The sequence below is a fragment of the Protobothrops mucrosquamatus genome, unplaced genomic scaffold (genome assembly GCF_001527695.2).
Source record: "Protobothrops mucrosquamatus isolate PMUCROS unplaced genomic scaffold, P.Mucros_1.0 scaffold567, whole genome shotgun sequence".
Taxonomy (NCBI): Eukaryota; Metazoa; Chordata; class Lepidosauria; order Squamata; family Viperidae; genus Protobothrops; species Protobothrops mucrosquamatus.
Genome location: NW_015386870.1, coordinates 108898 through 122086, shown reverse-complemented (window position 1 = coordinate 122086; position 13189 = coordinate 108898). Strand labels below are relative to the sequence as shown.

At 38.8% G+C, this 13189-nt stretch overlaps 1 protein-coding gene across 1 annotated transcript in view; it reads left to right on the top strand.

Annotated features, from left to right (window-relative positions):
- Positions 1 to 13189, top strand: part of NTRK3 (neurotrophic receptor tyrosine kinase 3) — a 217295-nt gene that overhangs the window by 120766 nt on the left and 83340 nt on the right. Inside the window, exons 8-11 of the mRNA XM_029284397.1 lie at positions 249 to 545; positions 3708 to 3731; positions 6242 to 6309; positions 10598 to 10700. Coding sequence (XP_029140230.1) covers positions 249 to 545; positions 3708 to 3731; positions 6242 to 6309; positions 10598 to 10700 — 492 coding nt within the window. The remainder of the gene's footprint in view (positions 1 to 248; positions 546 to 3707; positions 3732 to 6241; positions 6310 to 10597; positions 10701 to 13189) is intronic.

Genomic DNA, 13189 nt, shown 5'->3' with positions numbered 1-13189 from the left:
CCCTCCCTCCCTCCCTCTCTCCCTCCCTCCCTCCCTCCCTCCCTTGTTAGGAAAATGTATATTTTAATATATTGCAGACTTTACATGATCTTAAAATACAAATGGAATGTTTGACTGTTTGAAAGTTGAATCCAGTTGTGCTTTCAACAGAGTTTAGAGAGTTTAGGTCCATCTGTGATTTTTTTTCCCCCCTTAACACTTTGTGGATGACCGTTAATGTTTGTTTGCCTCTCTCTTCCACTATCTAGCTCCTCCCCGTATCCTCAGCCTACTGGAACCTATTCGGCATATGGAACACTGTATCGAGTTTTCGGTGCATGGGAACCCTCCACCCCAAATTCATTGGCTGTACAACGGCCAGTTTCTTAGACAGACGGCCTTCATCCGCATGGATGTCTACCAGGGTGGGGATATCACAGATGGCTGTTTGCTGTTCAACCATCCCACTCATTACAACAATGGCAACTACACCATCGTGGCTACCAACTACTTGGGAACAGCCAACCAGACCGTCAGAGGACATTTTCTGGAGAAACCATTTCCAAGTGAGAGATTGACAAGTTTATAGCAAGGGGCGGGCAAGCTTTTTTGTAGCGCGCGCGCGCACACACACACACACATATATGGGTTCCATGTGCACTTTTTTAAAAATGCATTTTTTTTAATGATGACATCTATATACTCCAAAGTCACCATGGTTAATGGGGAAACCAAGATTGATGTTCAGCCTCAGTCATGGAAGTTCAACTGAGGACTTTGGACCATCACTGCCTCTTGGCCCAACCCATCCCATCCCAGATGTTGTTTTTTTTTTAATATGGGGATAAATATATGGAGAGATTGTAATGAACATCAGTTTGAGCTTTTGTTGAAAGTCGGGGTATAAATCTAAGAAATGAAATGATATAGGGCTAGCCTCCTTCATTTCAAGAGTAATGCTGAGAATTAAAGGGGTGAGTGCTTATATCCCATTTTGGTTGAGACATATAAATGCAAAACATAAAGGAAGCTTTATAATAGGAGGATCCAATTAGACAATATGCAATATTCATATTGTGCTGCTCCACTTGGGTTTTTAAAAAAAATTACTCTATTTGCACTGTGTAACTCTAAGTGCACATCAAATTTCTTTACAGCACATAATAAAGTTTGTTTACATGCAATGTGGAGTACCTAATTTCTTCTCTATGGAATGGACTTTCCCCCCCCCCAAAGATGAGGACTGAGACCAGTGACTGAGTGTTGATTCTAGTCCAGTTATTGTCTCTCAGCCTAGCCCACCTCTAAATGATGGTTACTGTGAAGAACAAATTCAACTCCCGAAAGAAAGGTGGGAAGTATCCCTAATGAATGAATAAACAATAACATTAGGACAACAACCAAAGTGGAACAGTACAATGTGAATGTTTAATTTAATTTAATTTTGCCTTCAGTGCCATTTGTAGTAAATAATTTACTACAGTGTTTCTGTTACTGAGGAAGATTTTTGCAGCTTTTTTCCAAGTAGAAGAAAAGAGAAATTCCTCTTGGATTGAACGGTGATGGTGCTCCTTCTGTTCCTTCTTTTCCTAACAAATCTCACTAACACATGAGTCAGGTCCAGTTAAGGTTTCAATTCTTGGTTTCCAAACCTCTTGGAGAAGGCCCCACTTGGAAAGCTAGCGTAAACAGCATATCCCAGATCTAACTCTTATCTCCCTGCCCCCAAATAAAAACTGAAGCTACTGGATCAAATCTGGTTTCAACTGAACCACTTCAGATACTAATCAGTGTGTGTGCAAAAGACATCCAGACTATCTGATTTGATCTGACAGTTTTAACCGAATCAGTTGCTTTGATTCAGAAAGTTGATTAAGAGTTTGATTGGATCACATTAAAGTTAAATTTCCAAAATGAAATGTCACATACACTCAATTAACTGATAGAATTCATCACCTAAACTTCAGAGGAAGGGTCTCCTTGTGGATGACCTTTAAAAGGGGGTTTTTGGTAATGAATGGAAGGCAAACCTATTAGAGCTATTTGATGCAGTAACTAAATGGAACCTCCGTGTTCAGAAGGATAATACCTTTGAGTAGTGGATCCGGGGAGATACATAAATGGGGAAAGTTATCAGTAGGTCAGCTGTTTGGAGATGATCTGGCTGACTCTTGTTGAAAGTTGGATGCCAGACTAAGCAATCTTTTGTCCAGTTGCCCATAAAGGGCAAAGACAAGAAGGAATGGATGGAAATTTTTCAAAGAAAGATCCAGCTTAGAACTAAGGAGAAATTTCCTGACAGTGAGAACAATTAATCAGTGGAACAGTTTGCCTCCAGAATTTATCAGAAGTTGTCAGTGTTTCATCACTGGATAGACTGGATAGTCATTTGTCCAGAATGGTATAGGGTCTCCTGTTGGACTAGAGGACCTCTAAGGTCCCGTCCAACGTCGTTATTCTGTAATTCTGCTCTTCTATGCAGGAATAACTGCCCCCCAAAAAGTTGCTCTGTCTATAAGAGCATGAATAAGAGTCTGTAATTAATACTTTTTCTCTTTTCAACAAATGAGGTTGTCGTCCAGCTAAAGTAACAGGATTTACATAGTGCCTTCTTCTTTTTATCTTAAGAAAGTCCTAGTAGAATTATTTTTTTTTCAGGCATTTAGACATACCGTACATATTACCATCTGGCCTGCTGTCATGAGAATGCAGAGCATCTATTAGTCACCTCCCACAATAAAATTTGACATTTTGTAATATAGGGAAAGCACAATGCCAGAGATATCCTGATTTATTATTTATGTTTTGTCTTCATGGAACCTTATTAATGATATATAGAGCGGATTAAAAATCCAAATCTTATGGTTGAAGAAGTTGTTAAGATAGAGAAAAATGCGTTTAGAATTTCTGGGCTGATAAGCTTCTAACTAAGGTGCAATTCGCACAAATAGCAAGTGTTGTTTTGAAACCATTTCCCCATGCTGGCTGTGGAATTCAAGGAGTTAAAGTCCACAGGTCTCAAAATTGCCAAGATTGGACACTCCAATATTAAGCTCTACGGATAAGCAGAGTTTTTGGTTTGGAGACCAAATACGCACCCCGAATTCCACTCTGCATCTAATTAGCTTGGAATACTTTAAGTATAGGTACTCACATACCACTTCTAAAAAGAGGAACTGTATTGCCAACAAGTTAGTTAATTAAAGGGGATGACTCTTGCATATGGTAGATTTTAATGCAGCTAATATAATTTAAATAAGATTCTAGTTCACCACCCTGTAATGGGGAAGACTGTGCCTGATTATTAAATATTAACAATTGATAGCTAAATTGGGCTCTTTTAACTCCCATTATTTTGTAAATCAGATTTGAAGCAGCCTTCTAAAACAGAAGGATTTTTTTTTATAGAGGAATGTTGTCTGTAATGTCCTCTGTAAATTAGGGCATGTGGCTACTTCCTACTCAACACCCACCCCTTCATATGCCTTCATATACCCTATTTCAAAACTTATTTGAAAATTCTTTTAAATCAGAGAAGCGGAATTCAGCCAGTAGCTTACTGTTTACTAATAGCATCACAATTGTTCTCCAATGATACCAATAACCATTCTCTCTCTCTCTCTCTCTCTCTCTCTCTCTCTCTCTCTCTCTCTCTCTCTCTCTCTCTCTCTCTCTCTCTCTCTCTCTCTCCCCTCCCTTCGTCTTTATCCCTTTTTTGTTTTTTACAGGCATTTCAGATATCTTTGTCACATGTAAGTTTTTTCCTTGCCTGTTTGATCACACTACAATTCCTCTGTATTACTCAGACCTTTAACCAAGGATTTTTGTTTTTGTTAGAACAGTAAGAACAACTTTTAGGCAGGGATCAAAGGGCAGGACATCCCTGGAAAAGAAATTGAGCATAATAATTTTATTAAGTTATATGCCACCTGTTTCTCAGTAGCTCTGGATTGCTTACCCAAATATTTTTGAGGGTATAAAGCAGGGGTCTTCAAACATGGCCCTTTTATGACTTATGGACTTCAACTCCCAGAATTTCTCAGCCAGGCATGCTGGCTGAGGAATTCTGGGAGTTAAAGTCCACAAGTCATAAAAGGGCCACGTTTGAAGACCTCTGGTATAAAGGCAGCAGGTTTGCTAAAACTAACATGTGAGTTGTGTGGATATCTCCCTTGACATCACACAGAGGTTTTAGGGCATACAATCAAAGCACTGAGAGGACCAGTTTGAAATAACTGCTCCCTTTAACCTGATGATCAGACCTCTAGTCATGTTGTATGTTGACATACTGTAGATCAGGCATGTCAAACTCGTATTGGGTTAGTTTTGCCATTGCTTCCATGTGGCGTGTCTGGCCCACGGGCCGGCAGTTTGACACCCCTGCTGTAGATCAAAGACAAATGATTGCTCGTCTTTAATTTTTGGGAATCTGGTGTTGCATCCCTTCCAAAAATGATTTGTTTCCCATTGGGGAATGAATTAGATTTGGAATGAAGTGACACAATCCTGTGCATGCATTGTGTGCCTTCACACCATCCCAGCTGGAGTTGCTTCGCATACCTGTGGCTTATTGAACAAATCACATTGTATTGGTTCTGCATTGCATAATAAGTTGTAAACTAACCACCATGGCCAAATTAAGGCAAGACCAGAACTAACCAAACGATGGCACGTGGGGTGATGTTTTAATCCAACTCCTCTGGATAACATTTTTAACTTCAGCTTGATGGAATATAGCCTCAATCTTGAAGCTTGCATCTGCCAGGCGTTAAACCTGCTCACATAATACAGTCTAACTGAATTGGAGGGCATGAAGATGGGGAAAATATTTGGAATTCACTGAGGTTGAACAATGAAAAGCACTTCATCATGAAAAAAGAGCTAGAGTGCACACTTCACCCTGGAGAATTTCAGTGCCATTCTCTTTTGCTTTGGAAAAAAAAAGATTTAAAGTGCATTTTCTTTCATCCAATTGAATTTTTCTGCAGATCACACTAGTGCAGGGGTAGGCAACCTTGGCTCTTTTATGACTCGTGGACTCCTGAGCCAGCATGGCTGGCTCAGGAATTCTGGGAGTTGAAGTCCACGAGTCATAAAAGAGCCAAGGTTGCCTACCTCTGCACTAGTATTTCCTAATTTGCTCCTAAGGTTATGAGTGCTTATATAGCTTATATAGCTAAAACAGTGGCAGCTTTTCCTGGGATTTAATGGAAGTAAAAATGAAAGAAATGAAGGGTGGTGAGGGAGGGAGGGGAGAAGGCAAAAACAGCCCTGTTGAAGATGGTACCTTTTCTCCTTGATCACGAAAGGGAAAACTAGACGAGTGAAGGAAAAATAATATTGAGAAAAGGCATGGCTGGCTGGTCACCTGACTAGACACATTCCATACTGTGACATTTTGCTGTAGGTTTCACACCCTAGCTACCGTATATCATTTCAGAAGAAAACATGACAGCCCCTGAAAAGTGGATATGTTCCTTTTGACAAACAAGTGTATATTGTCATCAGATTAAAGTTAGCAGGTTTTTTTTTTTTTTTTTTAAAAAGGGGGGGGGTAGGAAAAGAGAGAGGGCTTCCTTTCTTTCTTCTTTCATGCAAATCAAGATTGCAGGAAAAAAGAACTTGTCCCAGGGACAGACAACTGAAATTTAGAACTTCTATCAGACGTGGAGATAGTCATCGGTTCAAGAGTTGGAGTCTACATGTCCAAAGGCAATATACCACCCAAGACAGCCCATCTTGGTCCTTCCAACTCTAATTCAGCATCCTTTTAGTTTTTTGTTATATTTTTAAGTTGATTGGATGCATGGGTTAGGGTGTTACTCTGAAAAGATGTTAACTTAAAGTTCCCTGTGTCTTTTCACCAACGGATGGCAGAGATTGCTAATTTAGAAAGATCAGAACCATTAATTGAGATAAATGTGACAGCAGAGAGGTAGGAGTGTCCAAATAACAGCATCAACCTAGAAATAAAGAGACTATTTTAAAAGCTTCCTGAGTAGAACAGTCATTAATACAACTTGGAGTAGCGAGCAGGGGAAAAAATGGGAAAAACATAAGTACAGGATGTTTCAACTGGATGTGGGAAGGAAATAAACTATAAGACAATATTGGGGTAGGTGTAGGAAGGAATGAACAGGGATTTTTCTAAGAATTAATCATATAGTATATATATACCATGTGAAATATAATATCTTGTATGTACGGATTTTTCTGAGCTGCGAAATAAACTTTTTTTCCCCTTTTGTTCCTTTGGTTTCAGATGAGTACAGTCCAAGTCCTTCCCCTCTTATCACAGTGACACATAAGCCAGAGGAAGACACCTTTGGGGTAAGATCTTTGTGACTTCACAGTGGGAAATAATTTTATCTTCACCACTGATTTATATTTTGGGGGTTTCTGTGGGATCGCAGCTTAACACCTTGTCTAGCCAGAAATATCATATGAACCACAATTACTGAGTTCTCTTGAGATGGTAAGTCAAAGCCCAGCTAACTCACTCATGTCATCAATAATCCTGGCCAGGGCTCTGGTTTACTAGCTGCTTCCATGTTGTAAGTTGATCTAGCACTGTGCTGCTGGATAGAACAAAGTCATGTGTATGATTGCAGAATCAAACAAATATCATCCTATCATTCTCCTTCAGAGGACTCTTCTTTAGAATGCATTCCTAGCAAAGGAGATTGCTTGACAGGCTCTTGGGGGAAAGATAATCAGACATGCCTTTTTGAGTTGCAAAGAGTCCTCCTTCCTGCCTGATTCCAAGAAGGAAACTAAATACGTCCTTATTTCTCAGGAGCATGGGAATTCACAGAAGGTCAATAAGTTGGACTGCCCGTTTATGAAACTAAAATGACTTCCCAGTGAATAGAATCCTATTCAACACACAGAGAGACACGCTCACACTGAAATAAGGACTTGGATCGCTCTAGGATCTTGCAGATGAGCATGTTTAAGCTGTTGAAATAAAAATAAAATATTATTTTATTGATATTTTAAACATCATCATCTCTCCCTCAGTTGGAATGCTACATTACCTTTATATCCAGGCTAGTGCGAGAACCAAATATCTTTAGCTTATTGGTTCTTCTGGGCTGTGATCTATTAATTTAGTTTGACAATTGCTTCTGACAATGCCAATATTTCAGATGGGAAAATAGATACTGTTGAACTGCAGTTCCCAACATATCCCACCACTGGTCATAAATCGGATCCCTAACCTAAAGTTGTCCTGTTGTAAAGGACAGTTTTTGCAGTCCAGATCTGCTCCCCTGCCCTTGATCCCTCTCCCTTCTCCCCTTTCCGATTTAATGCCTAGATTATTTATTTGTTTTGATGGTAATTGAACTCTAAAAAGGCTTCATTTTTGCCTCATTGTTGACCGGTAAGCAGCATATCTGGGTTTGAATGTTCTCTGCCATAGGGGCAAAGGGATTATGCAATTAAGTGCCTAGGAATTGTATGTGAAGAAAAGTGGGTGGATAAACTGGTGGTTTCTATGCTAAATCTGAATATGGTTGCTGCATTCGCATCATCATCTATCCCTGAACATGTAGACCATATGGTGGCTTACACGATGACCTGATTCATCTTACTTTGGAAGTCACCAGGTTCTTTCAATTCACAGGGCTGTAACCTTGCGAAGCCAATTTAGGTTAGTGTAGTATTTGAATCAAGCTGCATTCAGCTTGTAGAACACAATGTGCTAACTCTCAATAAGATCCCTCCATACCTGATTCGTAATAAGTAAGTCTTCCCATTCTTAGGGCCATTTGATAAACACAGCAAAAATGGATGTTCAAGAATTCCCTGGAGTATTACCACTTTGGAGAGAAGAAAGATGCTGGGGGAAAAAAATAGTTGAATGAGCAAATGGAATAACAGGGCAGAGAAAAATGTCATATCTCGTTTTTGCTGTGGCGCTCATGTGCATTGCATGCAGTTTCTGTTCCTTAAGGACAACAGTCACGCAAGTTTCCCTTCCCCGTGCCTGTTTTGGCTCCCCAACTTTTCCACTTGTTGAAAACAAAGCAGGAAGAAAAAAACAACAACCAACCTAGGCAGATCTGATAAAACACAACATGTATAAAATATGAGGATTATTCCAGACTGGAGAAGACAATATCCTGCAAGCAAGAAAACATCTCTTTATTTTATGCAATGTGTATTTCATTTTGAAAAGAAGTCGGGTTTACAATCAAAGCACAGAGTAGGAAGAATATTTTCTCAATAAGGAAGAGTAGATCTTTTAAGACAAGTCTTGCTGTGCACCCAAAAATGAAGGATAAATTATCTGTCAATATGTTTACCAGAAGTATCTGAGCTGCCTCCAGCAAAACTAATTTTCATTCTTTTCTCTTTTGCTTTTCTCCTGCCTTATTTATGGATCCCATTGCTATCTTTCCACCCTTTGCAAAACTTTTTCAGCTATACACAACATCTCCTGTTGTTGGCCTTGAATGTTGTTTGTGGGTCATTTTTCCCATTACATGGCAGAGAGCCTGGGCCTCCCACTTTGATTGGGGCCTCAGCAAATCTTGTCTTTCTGCTAAATATGCCAACGTGGCAGACCTCTTTGTCAAAATGACTTGACCTCACTCACACATTGCTTCATTTGTAGTTGTTAGTATACTCACCCTTTACAAAATCTGGAATGTGTGAAATGCCCTCAAGTGGTTAACATCATGTTTCCTAACAATTTGCAGATGCATCTAATGGCACTCTTACACAAGTCCTTTCTTATATCAAGAATTACTGTCCAACACAAACAAGATTTTAACATCTCAGGAAGGGCTGGTTGTGATTGTTTAAAGCAAATATGTTCAGTAAGGCACAAACACTTATACGATAGAAATCTCCTCCATCAGATGAATCCAATTCCAGTTCATAAATTCTGTTTTATAAAGGTGACTCTTTAAGGTGTCAAGATGTTCAGGTGCTTTAAATATAACTGCCCTTCTGGATAAAACTATCACAAAATGCCTTTCTTTAACTGGTACAAGTATTGTCCTGATTATAATGCATTTTTTTTCCTATTAGTACTTCCCATTTATGACTGTGGTCCTTTGCTGCCTTAAAATGTCTGCCAGCTGAATTGATTATCCTGTAAAGTATCATAAGCCCGTTGCCATTTTGAGGGCTGTTGGTTTAAATATATAATGTTTTGATTTAAATTGCCTTCAGCTTCTTCATTCCCCCTTGCTTGTTTTGATGCAGAAGGAAAGTTCACCAAGGTGTACAAATGGAAATGGAAATTTGTTCCCAGGAGTGATTGATGCTAGGTTTCAGATTAGCTCCATATCTTTGACCATCATTGGCTCCAAACAAATGCCCTCTGTTGAGCATTAAGAAAACTACACACAGAGAGAGAGAAAGAGACATATACATACACACACACACACACACACACACACACACACACAGAGAGACATATATATTAGTTTCCCTTCACTATTTATTGTATCTATATTATGTGACAGTTTCTGTAAATAAATATTTTTTTATCAGTGTAAGAGAATTCTTTAGCCAGTTTATCCTTGTTTAGACCTAACTGGAGCAACTTTAAGAGTTGTGGACTTCTTAACAGCGCAGAAAGCCAGGAATTGCAGTTGGTACCTTTGGAGTCTTTTAAATTAAATTAAATGATGATGATGATAATTCATTTGTTATAATTCATATACTTGCAGTATTAATATTACACATAGATTATTATCTGTAGATCTTGGTGACATAGTGATTTTATAATTCATGTTAGCTTTTAAAATTTTATCTTCAGTTATGTCTCTATACTTTTGCCCAGATTATATACATTTCCACTCTATTCACTTTTCTCTTTAAAACTTGAAACTTTCCATCTTAGTTTTAAGACTGTTACACTGTGAGTCTCTTAGATTCTGTTGGAGATGGGCAGCACCTAAATGGAAACAAATAACAAAAACCTAAATAATGGTATTAAAATTTTAACTTGTACAATTGATCTAAATTTTAGTGTGGTTTTTTTGTATCCTTTTGATAATTATCTTAGTGGGATGGCTGTAATTATATTTTTTTGAATATTATATTGGTGGATGACCAAAATAAAATGACTTGATAACTTGGTCCAACAGCAAAGGACACAATAATAATTGAGCTCAAATATTGGAAGGTATTTAACTCAATTAGTTGAATTCTAGAGCAATAATATATTTAATTAAATGTTTTTAAAGGAATTAAACGGTGTGCCAAACCTTTCTAATACTTAACTCTGAAGGATGTGTTATTAATTTAATAGGGAAAAAAGTTGAATGTGTGTTCCTTGTTCTGCTATAGCTTTATTCTTTTCCTTGCTCCTGACAGGTTTCTTGTTCTGTCATGTATTTCTTAAGTTTGTCTATTTCTTTCTCTCTGAATCATATAAATATGCATATAAATATGCTTCTCTTTCATTTTAATATATAAGAGAAACTTATAATATTTATGTTGTTCTTGCTTTATTTGACAAAAAGACAGTTTAATTATTTTAATGATTTAGTTACTTTCAGAATTCTCATCAGTGACTGTAAAAATAAGATTACTTCTATTAAGACAAAGTGATTTTTGAGCATTCAAGAGCCTCTAACATCCAGGATGTTCTTTATAGGTATCTATCGCAGTGGGTCTTGCGGCTTTTGCCTGTGTTCTCCTGGTGGTCCTATTTATTATGATCAACAAATATGGACGGCGATCAAAGTTTGGAATGAAAGGTACAAATCAATCCTTTCTCCCCGCCCCCTTTAATGAACTCAATGCTGGTAGAGGTGGTGGTGGGGGAATCTAAATCACAGGTTTTCTGGATGTATTTTAGTTCAGGGATTGCAAATAACTTCATATTGGGAAGACAACTGTGTGGTGGAAATAGGTATATATTAAAACTAGTGGAACAAAATCAGGAAAGTCCCAAGTATGTGCTGTATTAAAAAGAATAAGATTCAGAAAAAGCAGAACGTCTGGGCCAGTGATGGTGAACCTTTTAGAGACCGAGTGCCCAAACTGCAACCCAAAACCCACTTATGCATCGTCGGGTGCCGGGTGGGTGTGGCCCATTGGGTGGGCGTGGCCCATTGGGTGGGTATGGCCCATTGGGTAGGCGTGGCTGCGGTGGTAACAGCAGACAGGGTGGGACTAAAAAGTTCAATCAATCAATTCCAACTTTGCAAGATCTTTTTTTTTCCCGCGAGAAGTTGAAATTGACTGATTGATTGAACCTTTTTTTTTGTACACAGTGGCAGAGGCCTAAAGTGAAAAGGTTTTATAAAACCCAGCCTAGGACTGGGGCGATGGCACGCGTGCTCACAGAGAGGGCTCTGAGTGCCGCCTCTGGCACCCGTGCCATTGGTTCGCCACCACTGGTCTGTGCCATTGGAATTGAAGTCCACAAGTCATAAAAGGGCCAAGTTTGAAGACCCCTGATGTTGATCCAGACTGATTCATTTATCTCAAAATCATCTTTGGACATTTGGTTCTAAACCCATCCCTTCTAGCCACACCGCTGATTGGTTTGCAAGGCACACACTGTCCTCTTCCTCTTTCTTCCTTGTAGGTTTAACTATTTGAGTATCCAGGTCTAGAGAGTAAATTGAATTGCAAGGACATTGCTAGTTGCATAAAGTGCCAAATCTGGTGGGCATTCAAATGTCGGCATTCTTATGAAAGCAGTCGACCATCATTACTAGCCAAAGTCCATGGTAAGGAAGTAATGGTGATGACCCTCTTCTCTGCTCATGCATCTTTTGAATACCCAAGTAGTAGGCTCTTTCAAGCACAATATATGTCCACATATATCCTCATAAGGAATGATTTAACATTTGCAGTGGATAATTGTTGAAAGCATTTAGAAAAACGTGAGTGTGGCTAATGTCATAATTGCACTGTGCTTTTGGGAAGAATGTGGAATAGGTGTAGCAAATAGCTGGAATTCATTCTCTTTTGGCTACACCTCTCTGTCAAGCTGTAGCCTCCACTATTTCTCTCATAAATCACAGACATAAACTTCCCTCTGCAGAGTTAATTTTTCTTCTTTTTAGCGGCTTTTTATCAGTGAGGCTGTTAAGCAGAATCTGCAGTACATGAAGGTGTCTCAAACCAGGGATGGCTGCATTTTCCTGCTTTTGATTTATCTAGTCAATAACTCTCTATAAGTAAAAGCAAGTTGAAAATCTCCCTATTTACTTATGTGGTTATTCCTTCCTACTTTTCCCTACCTCCCCCTCTGCTCCCCTCTTCCGTGTTCTGGCTTTTGATTCAGGGCACTTCTCATGAAAGATGATGCTGAGATATTAAAGCCGAAATAAAGCCCCCACATTCCTCCATTGTGGTTGCCCACGTGACTGGTTTTAATTGGGTGGGATTCCTCCTTCATTAGTATTGAGTTAAAGCTCATCTGGGTTGTTTGTTAGCTTAATGGCACACATTTCAATTTGCTAAGCTGAGTCAAACAAACAATAATGCTCTTTCGTCTGCAGGGTATTACATGGGGAGCTACCTCTCCAAAACACCCTTGTCCAGATTATTAATCAGGCTGTGCATCAGTTGACATATTTTTGCTTGTGTTTCCAGGCACAATTCAGAGTGCATGCCTTGAATAGCAATTAAGTTGGTCATTGCAAGATTATTAGGCCATCTGGGGAGGGAGGGAGGATTGAGATTTGGCGAAATAAGCACGGATTCCCCTTGCCAATTTTGGAAGGTATTCTCTAATGGGAGTGGGATCTAAGTGGAGATAATTGGCAGTCATTCTTTCATTTGAAGTATTGCGTCTCTGCTGCGTTAATGGGATCCTATGTGTAGGATTTACTGAGGATCTCCGTAGACAAGTCCTATGTGTAGTTTGGTAGCTGCCATTCTCCTTCTGTATCAAGAACCCTCTTTTCATGATAATTAATAAAAAAAATTCTAAAGCACTGTTTTCTGCATTGTGAGATGAGGAAATAATGAAAGCTATAATTTAAGATGAAATCTGCAACATAATGTAGGAATATCACAGGTTTAGTTTAGTTTAGTTTAGTTTTATTAAATTTATACCCCGCCCTTCTCCCGGAGGACTCAGGGCGGCTTACAGCCAACTTAAAAACAATAATACAATATAATACAAAATTTAAAAGTAATTAAAAATAGATATTCAATAGGCCGCTTATACTAAAAATTTTGTTAAAAACCAATTTAAAATACCCCTAGGCCAGTCCTGCCCGCTGAA